The 14,748-nt window shown below is 39.9% G+C and overlaps 1 protein-coding gene across 4 annotated transcripts in view; it reads right to left on the bottom strand.

Moving 5' to 3' along the window:
- Positions 1-247: 247 nt before the first annotated feature.
- SYK (spleen associated tyrosine kinase) overlaps positions 248-14,748 on the bottom strand; it is a 58,222-nt gene continuing 43,721 nt past the window's right edge. For 2 of the 4 annotated variants that reach the window (XM_020797541.3, XM_020797543.3), the window contains 7 exons: positions 13,560-13,641; positions 11,295-11,478; positions 8,257-8,466; positions 6,236-6,422; positions 3,908-4,048; positions 3,554-3,666; positions 248-1,967 (listed from right to left, as the gene is read on the bottom strand). In XM_020797541.3, the coding sequence (XP_020653200.1) occupies positions 1,895-1,967; positions 3,554-3,666; positions 3,908-4,048; positions 6,236-6,422; positions 8,257-8,466; positions 11,295-11,478; positions 13,560-13,641 (990 nt within the window). In that variant the 3' untranslated portion in view covers positions 248-1,894. The remainder of the gene's footprint in view (positions 1,968-3,553; positions 3,667-3,907; positions 4,049-6,235; positions 6,423-8,256; positions 8,467-11,294; positions 11,479-13,559; positions 13,642-14,748) is intronic. The other 2 variants (XM_020797542.3, XM_072992379.2) reach the window with 1 other exon arrangement.

The following is a 14,748-nucleotide window of genomic DNA, read 5'->3' as shown; positions in this document are numbered from 1 at the left end:
GTTTGAGAGACACAGAGGAGCCTCCATCCCTTTGTTATGCTTGTCTCAAGGAGGGCAAGCCTTTCGTGAACCAGAGTAAAGTAACCACTTTGGGAAGCAGAGCACGAAGGGTGATGAATCTCTCTTACACCCACACCACTCTGCAGGGCCTCACTGGGTACAGGACAGCAGACCAAATCAAGATGAGCCCAGTTTTATATAGAAATGTGAATTATTTCCGGCCAATGAATTGTCTTTTGAGACCACGTTCAAAACTATGCCATACATTCTGATGATATTTATTATATAGATACTGGTTCTGAATCCTCTACAAACTGCAAATATTTGTGATGTCACCTGTGGCCTTACGATTCCTGAGAAGTATGCAAAAATAGCAAAACAATATAATTGGGAACTGCCTATTCAGTTCCATTATTATGAAATACACACGGTTTAAAGATTGCAAAATAAAACATTTTCATTTCAAGTCAGAAAGGCTTACACTTGATAAGTTTAAAAAGTACGTATTTTCATAGTAATTTAGACTTTTTCTGTTCCTAAATCTTCACGACAGGACACAGAGCTACAATTATTGCTGGACAAGAGCAAAATAAATAAAATAACAACACTCCGAGAGCTTTAAAAGAGTAGCAAGTACAAGCCAATCCGGAAGACTCAGTGGTAAGGTGCAAAATCGGTTTTTTCTTTGCTTAGGGACGATGCTTAAATTCAGGCACTCCAGGAACCTGCTGCCTGAATCCCTAGCTGCTCAGGATGCTTCCAGAGGGACAGGTCCAAGTACTACTGATGGCAAGAAGCAAACAGTGGCAATAGGCAAATGTGGGAGGATTACAAGTGGCAGACAACATCATTTGGACCCAAATTAAATTACATGAATGAGGCAGGGGAGCTGTACAACAGAAGCCTCATATGTAAGCACCCTAAATCTAAAAGCTCTAAGACACAGTAAGGAATGGAAATTCCGAGATGCTTACTCTGCCAACTCTTCTGCATTGTTTGGATAAATGCAGACTATCTGGGCCAGTTTAGATGTGACAGATATAGCACGTGGACCATTACAAAAGACATTTGCATGGTGCATGAAACATCTGGAAACTTTTACTATATTCACCAGCTAAGTTCCATATCGCCTCTCCATACTAGAGCCAACAAACTCTGAGGAGATACAAGAGTTATTTGAAGGTGTGTGTGAATGGATAGCTTTGCATAGCAAGGGGCTTCTGAAATGTTATGCCCACCAACTCATTTGCCTTCTAATGGAAGCTGGTCCGCGGGGCTATAAAGGTTGGGGGCAGCTGGTTTAGAGGACTCATTTCTGAATCAAAATCAACTCTTCCTTGCTTTGAGGAACTCTAGCAAAGATTTTGCAAGTGCCATTATCAATGTCTTTTAAAAGCAGCAACTAATAAATTACTGAGGTCATTGGAACCAATTACCTTGAGAGGTGGTGAGTGCTCCAACACTGCATGCATTCAAGAGAAACGTAAGACAACTACCTGGCAGATATCCTTTGATTTGTATTCCTGCATGGTCTTATAGGGCCCTTCTAACGTCACTGTTCTATGATTCCTGATAGCATTATAGGCACCTGACTGCAAAAAAGGAAAGGTGCCTTGGGACAACTTGTAGGAAGTTTCAGTCTCACATAAACATCTATACTAGTTTCCAGTCGATAGTTTAAAGCATAACTGAAGTACAAACAGTATCTAGAAGCCCACTTTGCAAGTATGGGAATGCCTTTGAAAGGAGCAAGGTAATTCCGCAGTAATGCTCTTCAAACAATGGTTTTGCTGGAGACCACACTGGTAATGCCGCAAGTTGTTTTAGAAAGAAATTCTTCCAATCTGTCTCTCACTGTGTCTTCTTTCACAACCATTCATGTAAGCCAATACGCTTATTGTGCAACATCATAGTAGAAATTGCGCAGCCGTAACTCCACAGCAGAAAATGATGGCCGATCATCATCACTGGAAAAACAACAACAACAAATGTTTCTGTATTCACTACACATTAGCCCCTTATTATTTAAGGCCTGATCGGTAGTTCCCATTACTTTATTAATACGAGTGTTCATCACACAGTGTTTTGGAGTTTCCTAATATAGCAGAACAACACACTTGACTGTGGCCCAGCCAGAGGGATTGGATGATAACAGTCTTTTCCATCAGTGACAGTGGTGGGAACAGTGTTTTAAAGTGAAATGACATATTTTGGAAGCACTGGACATGGGTTTTGAATACACATTTAAGGTTCTGTTTAATTTAAAATAGGAAATAACTCACTAGCAGGCTTAAGCAGTCTCTGGAACTCCTCCTGGATGGGCAAACAACTTTTTGCTAGTAGGTGATGGAACATGGGTCCTTGGGTTGCAAGAAAGAAGACTTTGCCCACCCTTGGATTTGATGGAAATGGGGAAGGTCGACGTATAACTCAAGCCAATAAACATAAGCCACAAACAAGCTGATACCAGCACAATTTCCCCATCCCATGAAGCAAAGGGATAAAAAGTATGATAAAATATCAGGCAGCTGGAAAAGGACTCTAATGCTCAGCTGCAACAGGAGAACTGGCAAAGTCTGGCAACCACAAGCTACTTCTTATTAGCCTCCCTTGTAGTGCAAGGGTAAGAGCTGGAAGCACAGCCATCAGAACGCTCTTGTTTTATGCAGTTTCTTTCAGAGAACTGTGCAGATCTCAGCCTAAAAGCTTCCAAGGCTCTTTGACCAAAGGTCAAGGATCAGATTAGTCCCAACTAGGTAAGAGGCATCTGCTTAACACACAAGTAACATGATCTACTTGTATATCAGTTTTGGAAGATGTAGCTGTGTTAGTCTGTGCAAGCATAGCAGGATACTTTGGATTTTGCCTGATGTATCACCTTTGTTATTGGCACCTCTATCTGCTTCTATTTAAGATAAGACATGCGCTTTTCATGCACCTTGTTTTTATTAGAGCAGCTGTGGTCCAGCTGCCCAGGTGGAACGCTAGTTTAGTAATAATTTCCCCGATTAAAAAAAATGGATGAAGGAATACAAAGTCCCCTACAGCAGTAATGTAGAACACAGAGGTTCTTCTCACATATTTGTGAAATGTATTGATTCAGTAAGCAATACCGCAGTGGGCTTGTTCAGATTCCATATTAACCATGATTTGTATTTGTTATTAGCCTAGATTCGCTTCAGGTTTGCATGCTCCTCCCTTTTCCATTAGTCAGCTGCAAAAAAACAAATCAGAAGATTTACTTCTGATGTATATTCTATTTATTGTTTAAAGAGGTGTAAGCAGCTAACATCAATTAAATATTTAACACTTGTAAATTTTACTCCATAATATAAAACGGGGGGGGGGAAGCCCAGATTGACAACAGCTTGACACGTCTGAATTCAGAAAAATTATGGTTAGTCTTAGCTATAATTAGCGGAAAGAAATCAACTTGATAATCCAGTTATTCAGTCATTTTATCCCTAGTTAAAAATGGAAAAAACAAAGAATAGAAAACAAAATCTCAAACCAATTATTTTGATCATAGAAACATGAATATGATTGTACTCACTTATATGTCCAACACAATTTCATTATATCATAGATCTCAGGAGGGCAAGCTGGTGGACTTTCCATCCGTTCTCCTCTTTCAATCATCTGTGCAACCTCTCCTCCTTTCATACCCTGCAACACAGTGATAAATCTGTTATAGGTACAATAGAGTACAGTGATGGTGGTTTGGTCCTCAAATGATAGGAGGAGCACCACAACCTCTGATTCTGCCCCCCCGCCGCCCAAAATAGTTGCTATAATGGGCAGTTTAAGAGTATCTCCATGCAACCTTTCATCTAACTGGATTACTACTAGTTCTGTGCTTGGGAGTAAGGACGGAAGGTGTTAATGAAGACAAAGCAAATACACCTACCTTGTAAGGTTTCTGCCCATAGGAAAAAGCCTCCCACATTAACACACCAAAACTCCAAACATCACTTTTGCTTGAAAATTTGAAGAAGTTCATGCATTCTGGAGCATACCACTTGACTGGCCATTTCCCATAATGTTCTGCCTACAAAAATGTAACAAAATTAGTCAGTAAGATCAGGCATAGCACACAAGAGTATATTCTAGCCTTTTAAATATCAGCTTTTTCTAGAAGGTTCACAGAGGCATTCTCTGCTTCTGCAGTAAAGACATCTCAGCGGCCTTTGATACCATTGACCACGGTATCCTCCTGGGGAGGCTCTCCGAGTTGGGAATTGGTGGCCTCGCATTGGCTTGGCTCCGTTCCTTCTTGGAGGACCGCCCCCAGAGAGTGCAGCTTGGGGAGAGCGTCTCGGCCCCATGGAATCTCAATTGTGGGGTCCCACAGGGGTTGATCATCTCCCCAATGCTGTTCAACATCTATATGAGGCCGCTGGGTGGGGTCATCAGGGGGTGTGGAGCCCGGTGTCATCAGTATGCCGATGATACTCAGCTCTACATCTCCTTTCCACCTACCGCAGGAGAAGCCGTTCTGTCCCTTCAGCGCTGCCTGGGGACCGTACTGCAATGGATGCAGGAGAACGGGCTGAGGTTGAACCCGGACAAGACGGAGGTACTAAGGGTGGGTGCCCCCACAGTCGAGAACTTGGGAAACTCCCTCTCTTTTGGGGGGGTGACCCTTCCCGCTAAGGATGGGGTCCGCAGCTTGGGAATCCATCTTGACCCGGCATTCACTATGGAATTCCAGGTGACGTCGGTGGTCCGAACCGCCTTTTACCATCTCAGGCGGGTGGCCCAGCTGCGGCCCTATCTTGATGTTGGGGCACTCATCACTTTGGTGCACGCGCTTGTAATCTCATGATTAGACTACTGTAATGCGCTCTACGTGGGGCTACCTTTGAGGCTGCTGCGGAAACTTCAGGTGATGCAGAACGCGGCGGCCAGACTCCTTAGTGGGGTGAAAAAATTCCAACATATCTCACCCACTCTGGCCGCATTGCACTGGCTGCCCATCTGATTCCGCATCGACTTCAAGGTGTTGATGCTCACGTACAAAGCCCTAAACGGTTTAGGGCCTCAATATTTGGCGGAACGCCTTCTACCACCAAGTTCTACCCGTGTCACTTGCGCGAGCCAGGAGGTGAGGTTGAGGAGCCTAATGCCGAGCGAGGCCCGGAAGGAGAAGACAAGAAATCGGGCCTTCTCGGCGGTGGCTCCTCGCCTCTGGAACAACCTTCCCCCGGACATTCGCGCGGCCCCCTCGCTGGGTATTTTTAAAAAGCAATTAAAGACAATGATGTTTCGGCAGGCCTTCCCCCCCACCCCCCCTTAGCTAATCCTGATTTTCCTTTTTTCTTTTTCTTAGTTTATAATTTTATGGTTGAAAGTTTTCTTCTTTGTAAATTCGTTTTTAGTCATTGTTGTACCCCTGTTGTGAGCCGCCTAGAGTGGTCTATTGACTAGATAGGCGGGATATAAATAAAATAAAATAAATAAATAAATAAATAAAGATAAATGACGGCCAGTCAGCGTGAGGTTTCCTTTCCCTGATACAGCACTGCAAAGAATATCAAATTGCAAGCAAACTCCTATAGCAGGGGTGGACAATATATGACTAGTGGACACATGCAGTCTCCTGATCATATATGCAGCCCCACATCTCCTTTGCCAATGCTGTGTAATTCAGTGGAAAAAAAACTCCTATCTTTTGTTCTTTAAGACAAGGCATGCATGTTTCATGAACCTTGTTTTCAAGGAAAAGGTAGATGATGATAATAAGAGTGAAGATTGTTATTATGCGAAATTTTGGTGGAAAATTCAGTAACATGATGGAAACAGCATGGCTCCCCACAGGTTCAGGTAGGGGAAAACAGGCCTCCAAAACCACAGAATTTTCTGAGAATTACTCAAGCCAGAACTGGAGTATCTTGAGCAAGTATGGCATACTATGATGCTTCTAGGTCTCTATCTTGCTTAGGTCCAAGGAGTTATGTTTTTAATAGTACTTTCCAGTCACATAGTACTAGTCAGTCTATGCCAGTCTGGTAGCATTTTATACTGGAGGTTAGATCCTCACATCTACTAACTGGATAAAATAAACCACAACATATTTTAATCCATGTAGCTATAGGTGTTTCCTAGAAGAAACAGTATTCAACTATTCTCTTTTCTCCCCCAAAATTGGCAGTTGCTATCAGGTTCAGAACTTTTGAGACATCACAATGCACAGTGAAAAGTATCAGTAAAGATGTGTTGTAATGTAAAATGTTACCTTGTAATAGTCCTCAGAGCCAAGTGCTTTTGAAAGTCCGAAGTCACTGATTTTAGCATAATGTTGGGTAACCAGCAGGACATTTCTTGCAGCTAAATCTCTATGCACAAAGTTGTTTTCTTCCAAATATTTCATCCCCATAGAAACCTGATGAACCAGCTCTATGATATTCTTCTCTGTGACATCTCTGAAAACATCACAACTGGGCCTTTAAATACATTTGCACTTTGCATTATTGCATTCCAAAGTTTTACTAGATTTTAAATGAGCTTTATTGTCTTCTGTCTGTGTTTTCATGTGAGACCTTCAGAGGAAAGGGCTTTTTAGCACAGAAAAGTAGCGCATGAGCATCTTTATGACATAATAAATGTGTGCTTACCCCACCAGACGATTCTTCCTAAGAATTATGTTTGTGCACCTTTACATGTTAAGAAACAGTGGGTCCCATTGGAGATGGGAGATAACTGGTCTACTCTTAAGTGACACAAACTACATAATTCACATTTTTCGTTTTAAAAATATAACAGGCTACATATGTGTGGCTACATAAGGAGAGTCCAGACTCCATCCAGACTGTTAAGACTTGCTATCATAAGCCATGCTGGAAATAAGAGAAAGCTCCATACAGAAACGTGTCTCTTAAGGAAAAGTGCATGGAAAACTGTATGTCAGAAGAAGCTGTGCTTAGTTTTGCTTCAAGGGAGCTTTCCTAAAATGAGTTTTCCATTTAGAAATAGTGTACAATTACTAGGAATTTGCTTAATACAGTTTTCTACTGTATGTACACAGACGGCTAATGAATACTCATACACTTGCTATGCATGAGTATTCTACATTAAAATGCCTTCTGTGCAGGAAATTTACTTGAAGAATATTAAAATCAGCCAAGTACCATACACTATAGAGAAACAGGGAGGTTTGGAAAACTGTAATGGGAGCATGTAAGAGCATCGGTTTTCACAGAGCCAGGTTAACCCTGCCTGAGCCCTTTTATTATCAGTACCCTTTCCTGATCTGACCTTAGGAAAAATCCTAACATAGGAATACAGTGGTGCCTCGCTTGACGAGGATAATCCGTTCCGTTCAAATTGCTGTTAAGGGAAATCCTCGTCAAGTGAAATGAAAAAGCCAATTGAAACGCATTGAAAACCACTCAATGCATTCCAATGGGCAAAATACCTCAGCGTCCAGCGAAGATCCTCCATAGGGTGGCCTTTTTCTGGTGCTTGTAATGCGGGGAATCCATCCTAAATACAGCGGGGAGCCATTTTAAATAGCAGGTGGCCATTTTGAAACCTGACGATCAGCGGTTTTCTGATCGTCATAAAGCGAAAAATCAGTTTCCAAAGTAGGGAACCGATCATAGTGAAGCGATTTTTCCCATTTAAAACATCGTTTTGCGGTCGCAAAAACTTCATTGTTAAGCGATTTCCTCGTCTAACGAGGTAATCGTCAAGCGGGGCACCACTGTATGTATAGCTTCATTTTTGGTGACAGCCTCTGAAAATTGAAAAATGACATGACAGTAAACCCTTCTGTATGAACAAGCAGTTATGTGTGCTGAAAATGGATTTAGAAAATGTCACCTGATGAACAAAAGCTGTGCTTCCTTAAATGTTTCAAGAACTAGCATTTGCCTGTATTGCCTTCATTATCTGTATGTGTAACTTGAACTCCATCAATTTCACTTATTAATGCTCAAAATCTACTGTTTCCCCAAAAAGAAGACCTAACCTGAAAATAAGACCTAGTATGATTTTTCAAGATGCTCATAATAAAAGCCCTACCCCAAAATAAGCCCTGGTTAAGTGAAACCCCGCCCACCACCATTGTGCAGCATCGTGCAGCAACCAGAAGATGACGACATGACTATATTTGAATAAATGTAGATTGTTGTACATGAACAAAATAAAAAATCCCCTGAAAATAAGCCTTAATGTGTTTTTGGAGCAAAAATTAATATGAGACCCTGTTTTATTTTTGGGGAAACACAGTAGTGGGGATCATGGAGTGCAACTTACCTGTGTTTCAGCAAATATTTATTCAAGGGTCCAAGTTCAGCCATTTCCATTACCAACATCCATGATTCAGCTTCACATATACCTATCATTCGGACAATATATGGATTATCTAGTTGCTGCATGACATTTGCTTCTCTCAGCAGTTCATTTTTTAGGGCTGGATCATTATTTTCATTCTTGAGAATCTTCACAGCCACTGTCTTTTTCCCCCTGCAAAGGAATTTCCAGGAAGTGCAGTTATAGGTGGCAAATCAAGTCTTTGATACTCTTGGTGTGTGCTACATTTTACATATGAGGCCAGAGAAGCAGGGAAGACTTTATTACTTAATTCAAGTGGTGCATCCAGACTGTTAAGGCTCCCTAGATTTTGGAATAAGCAGGTCAGGGACATAAGCCATACCACAGGCTAAATCGTTCCACAAGCTAGTCAAATACCATAAAAAGGAGTAGAGGAGAATATTTTTTTTATCAGTTACAAAGTCTACTACCCAGACACCAGATTAAAATAAACACAGGAAGTGCTAGTATTCTTTCCTTTCTTTCATATTGCTATAGTTCACTTACAGATTCTCTCTCCTTTAGGTGCAAAATAGGTATCCTTTCTATGCTGTATAAAAAGGGGTATGTGTTGAAAAGCATGCATGACAAATACATATGAGGGACTAAAAGAAAACAAAAAGAAGAGTGCCAATTTAAAAGGGACCCTCAACAAGTTGTTAATGATGGTAGTTATGAACACACTCCCTTGGGCAATGATGATCGGCAGTATGTGGCCCTCCAAATACCACCACACTGCAGCTCACATCTCTTCTCACTATTGGCTATGTGTAACTAAGTGAGCCCCACTGAATCTAGTGAGACTTAATTTAAAGCAAACATATACAGGACTGCACCAGAGCCTTAAAGTAACAAGTAATGTATTTATCTGCAACAAGAATCTTTTCTATGTAATCAGCAGGAGGGAATATGTTTTATTGATGGAATCACTAATGTTTTCTGGTTGCTTTTAAAAGTTATTTTAAAAGAGCATACAGGGGCATCTTTAGAGGAATATTGACAGAATTTTTGGCGGGATTTCATTCCAATTTTTTATCAGTCTTAAGGAATGTTTCTTGTCAAGTAAAAAAGCATTCCAATTTTGTTTGCACTCATTTGCATTTTCTTCTAAATTTGTTTAAATAAATTATTTTCAAGGTACAATATCACAATTGTCCACTAACAGCTACAATAAGCTCCATGGTATAACAGTAACAAGTAACACACAAAGAACATATGGTTTTCTCTTATTAAGGCAACATTGACTAGAGATGTGCATGGTGATTTTTTTTTTTCATATTTCTTTCAATTTGAATTCTTTGGGGAGGTGCCTTTTTCATATTCTTTATATACCAGTCTTTTTGTTTACATGAAAAGGAAAGCCTCTTTTACGTTTGCAATTCATTTTTTTTTTTTGGCACTGGTCCTTAAGAATCTTTACAAACTACTCCAAAAAACAAACAAACAACAACAACAAAAAAGCAGAGGCAAAGGTCAATCTACTCCAAAAGCAGGTATGAGAAAGAAAAATCATTAGACCTAGGCAGCCAGTACCACCTATCTGGCAGCCTGGCACAGATACTCATCAAAACAAACAACAACACAAGAAAGAAATGCCCCAAGCCATGCTCAACCATCAACAAAAACCAGCCACACAGTCCAGTGACACAGTAACAAAGTCCATGCCATGAGGCACACCTTCACTGAAGCAAACGAATCTACCAAGCCTACCACCAAAATACACATTTTAATAGAACAAATAAACAGTAAATGAACCAAATAACAAAGAATCAGTCAAACAGGAAAGCACATTCCCAAGAGAAAAAACAGGAAAACACACACAGACACAGAGCACTGTCTCCCCAAAGCAAAGAAAAGCAAATAAAGGCAAAAAATACAACAAATCGTTCCCAAAAACTAATAGAATATGTGGAGATTTCTCTCCTCCTCCTCCTCGATGCCTTTTCTTTTCTTCTTTGCATCCAGCAAGCAGACCACTGTGCAGCAGGAATAATCTAAAAAAGGAAAGCCTCTCCCCCCCCAAAAAAAACAACGAAGAGAGAAAGAAAAATCCAAGAACTTACGGTTTCCCCCCTAAAAGATAATCCTAAGGGAGCCCTAGAGAGCCTCAGAACATAAAACAGAGAGATAGGAAGCTTTCAATTAATTTAAATTAAATTTTACTGGCCAGAGCTGATGCTATTACAGTGGGGTCTTGACTTGAGAACTTAATCCGTATTGGAAGGCGGTTCTCATGTCAAAAAGTCTGTAAGTCAAGTCTCCATTGACCTACAGTGCATTGAAAACCGATTAATCCCGTAACAGGCCATTTTTGTTCCATTTTGGGTTTTTTTCTGGTCTGTAAGTCAAATCTCAGTCTGCAAGTCAAACCTAAATTTTGCGGCCAGAGAAGTCTGTAACTCAAAAAGTCTGTAAGTCAAGCTGCCTGTAAGTCAAGGGTCCACTGTACCTGCTTCCACTGTGTATATTTAAGCCAAAAGAATTTTGGCCACTATAAGAAAGCAATTATATATAAATTGAAAAATAATAAATGTCTTAGCAGATTAGAGACAAATGAAACATAGTCATTTGATGGAACTTCTTCTGAAATGCACACCTTGTAAAGAATAGTTCTGCATGCTGAAAGCCATTCTGACCTCCTCAGGGTTTTCTAGGAATCAAATATTCAGTTATGGTTTACCAGCACATTCTTTTGGAGACAGCTTGCTTTTGGAGGTAGCTTTGGGCAAGCTTGACCATAGAGCTTACTCAAAGCCCACACAAGTGCATCTCCCAGGAGGCACGGTGAGGAACTGGGCTCCAAACCTCTGGGTTGGTACTTGAGGACACAACTCATTGAGTTATACAGCCAGTTAAAGGATGGCATATCAATGGTTTAAATTATTTACCTGCAGTGTCAGCCATGTGGAAAGAAAAATGATTAAATAGTTTTAAATAACCATGATGCAGGAATGTTAAGGTGACAGAACTTTGCAACTTACTTTCTCATTTCATAGGTGCCTTTTTTCACCGTGCCAAAATTACCAGAACCAAGTTCCTGTTCTTCCAGAGTTAGCAGACTTCTGTCAAGGGTGACATTCTTAGCCTTCACCTCTTCTGGATCTGCATATGGACTTTCATAAACCTCTGTGTCCATAGGCAGTGCTTCCCTTTGATCATCTGTATCTTAAATGGAAGAACATATTTTACAATCACATCCTTCTGTATTCTGAATATTTATATTCTTGTCACGTCTAAAATATGAACTACCAAATATCAGTTCTCTCTCACTCCTGGCTTGATTGTTTTCTGGACTACAGGACCTTTCACAAGCATTCTCTCCCACTATTCACAATCCTCTTCCTTCTTTCTCTCTTTGAAATCTACTTATTAAGAAAAAGCATTTTCTGACATAATTCCATAATTATTTCAGATGCACTTCGACTGTTACTCAATTTCCATCTTATGCCATTTTCACTACCTACTACCCATCATATCCTTAACCCCTTCCCTCCTACTTTTCTCTGCTTTGTTGGATTATAATGTAGATGTATCTTCTGGACAGGACATTTGACACTTCTGTATTTCACACAGTTACGTAGCACATTACTGGTCAAGGTTAAGTAGTGGTGATAATATCAACAACATCAAAAGGCTCAGAGGTACTTTAAAATGGCAATATAAAATACAGGTACTTTCATGTCCCTGTGTGATTATATGCTTATATAGTCTATTACAGGTATTTGACAGACTAGGACTTTAACAGAAAAAGCAAAATGCAGAATAAATGTCTTTTCTTTAACTAATGTGACTAACCATATTTGGCAATCAACTTGCTCTGTTCATGGAGTCTAGTTTCAATAACTTGCCACAAGCTAAATTTGGAAAGTATGCACAAAAGGCTTAATTGATCTCATCAAATGTTACCTAACATGGATCCACCACAAGGAGGATGTTAATACCACAGCTACTGCTATTTAGAATTTACCATATGTTTAGACTGACTTTTCAAAAGGTGAGAATTCTAAGATCATTTTGTGGTTTGAGCCTTTAAGAGGACATCAACGAAAAAGCCACTGATACACAGTTCTGCAGTCATGATTTTATGTTTATTGCTCTTGGCCCAAGATGCTTACTAAGAAAATAATTAGATCAGCTTCTTGATCAAACTTGATTGATACTTATTTCACACCAATTGTTCATATTAATGCCACAGTAATTTGCTGGTATTTCACTCTGAGAATCTGAACCAATGGCCAAAGACTCACAGGGGAGCTGTGCTGAACTAGAATTGGAAGGGATAAATCTAGGTAAAGTATCACTGATTATAGTTGTTTAAAGAGTATTTCCACCTCTGGAATACCAGCAACAGAAGCATATAAGGGCAGAAGCTTACTATGCTTATGTTTTTTTGTTTTCTCTTTCTCTCTCCACCTGAGGTATGTCATGGATGTCAATGCCAATAATACAGACGTGATGGCTGACAATAATGCTGAAAAGAGAGCCTAATGGGAACTAGAGACTGTAGATGGAGGGAATTTGTAAGCTGCCCAGAGACCTTTGCGTAGTGTGGGCAGCATATAAGTTAAATAAATAAATTTCTGGAGATGCAATAGCTGAGCAGATAGCCTTCTTCAGCAAAACAAAACAAAACAAAACAAAAAACAAAAAACAAAAAACAAAAAACTTCAAACAAGACACTGTCATTCCACTTTGTCTAGGCAAAAAAGACAGAGATCTTAAGACAATGGGAGTTTTGTTGTTTATTTACCAAATAAAAAAGGCAGTTGGTGTGTATGCCTGACTGAAATTTTCCCACCTCAAATGGAATAGCTCTTCATGAAGACCCCATGGACTCTGAGTTCTGGGTTAAAAGTGAAGTAACAAAGCCTTACCGGAAAAAAAATTAAACATCTGCAAAATGAACAAACAAAAAATATGGAAAACACTTCCCTCCCCCTTTAAAGTATGGCTGAAGGGTAAGCCTCCCACAGAGATTCTTATTATGCACTATAGCTGAGGTGGACCAAGCAATACCAAGGGACAATCCCCTCACACATGCACTGTAGACAGTGAGGGCGGGGGCTACAGTCCAAACTCTCTAGAACCAGAAATTTCCAAACCATGATTCTGCACAGCCAAAGACTCATATATGTAACACACACAGGGACTACAAAAAATAATATGCTAAACAGCAAGAAATAGTTTCTTTATTACCTAATGTCAATAATAGTCAATATTGAGAGTGAGATAATGTAATTGCCTACCTTGCTTTGTCCGTGGCACATAATTGTTAAATGATGCAAACAGTGTAGAGCCCTTGCTCCATCCAGGAAGAGGTGAAAGTAGCTACGACACACAAACAGATTTTTCTTTTAATGCCTTTTGCAAAATGGGTGAGTTAAGGAGAGGATTACACAACAAATTATTGAGCAGTGAAAGAGGCAGGAAAGGATTAATGCATGACAATGGGAGCAAAGCATATGTAAGCTTTCAAGTCCTTCACTGTGGTGCACATATATGTCAGCAGAATACAAGGCGTGCATAAAGGCTCTGCAAAAACTTTACAGCACTTTACATCTAGAGCTTTTGTGTTCAACTTACACATTTGTAGGAAGCTGTTTTTATGTCACAGAACATGAAAAGTTACTTTTTTGAACTCTCAGAACTTTGGGAGTGGAAGACCAAGAAAGTACCTTTTCCATATTCTGGTACTGCAAATTGTTCTATGTCCTCCCTGCTTCTTTATGTCCTATCCCTAAAAATATATAAATTTTGAATCAGTTCTCTATAGAGTAAACTTAGGTTTAACATCTAGCACTATTTTAACTTAAAATGATTACGTTATCTCACTGACTGATTTTTCTTGGATCTTATTTAGGGCATGGAAACAATGGCCGGAATTATACTGGCAATTTACACCAGTGTAAGGAAAACTGCAGAAGTTGTGGTAGCAAAGGTGCTGGTTGCATTCCTGGGAATGCATCCATTATTAATGAGCATCAATTTGCTGCTGCATCTTTCATAATTTCCCATTGGATTCGGGCCATTGCTTTTTTGGACTAGAACTTCCAGATCAGTAAGCATAGCCAAAAGTTACAAAGTTTCAGAGGATAATGACCAACCACTTATATATTTTTTTTGGTTCTTTGCTTTATTTCAGGATTATAGGTAGGCACAAACCGGGAAATTGGTGGTTCATGATGGTTCATGGCTAACCAAGAACTACCACAAAACCCCAGAAAAATGAACTGGTTTGTTGTTCATTTTTCCGGTTCATGCTGGGGAGCGGGCCTTCCTGCTTCTGCCTCCTTTGACTCTGCAGCAGCAAAATTAATGATTGCTAAGTATTGTAAATAAAGTATGATTTTCAGTTAAATGAATGGCACAAAGAAGTATGGTCTGTAGCCATTAATGTTAAATTTGCATGTAATATTAAAGTAAAGACTGTTAAAA

The sequence above is a fragment of the Pogona vitticeps genome, chromosome 2 (assembly GCF_051106095.1).
Source record: "Pogona vitticeps strain Pit_001003342236 chromosome 2, PviZW2.1, whole genome shotgun sequence".
NCBI lineage: Eukaryota > Metazoa > Chordata > Lepidosauria > Squamata > Agamidae > Pogona > Pogona vitticeps.
The sequence above is the reverse complement of the archived record's forward strand: the minus strand, read 5'-3'. Positions and strand labels throughout refer to the sequence as shown.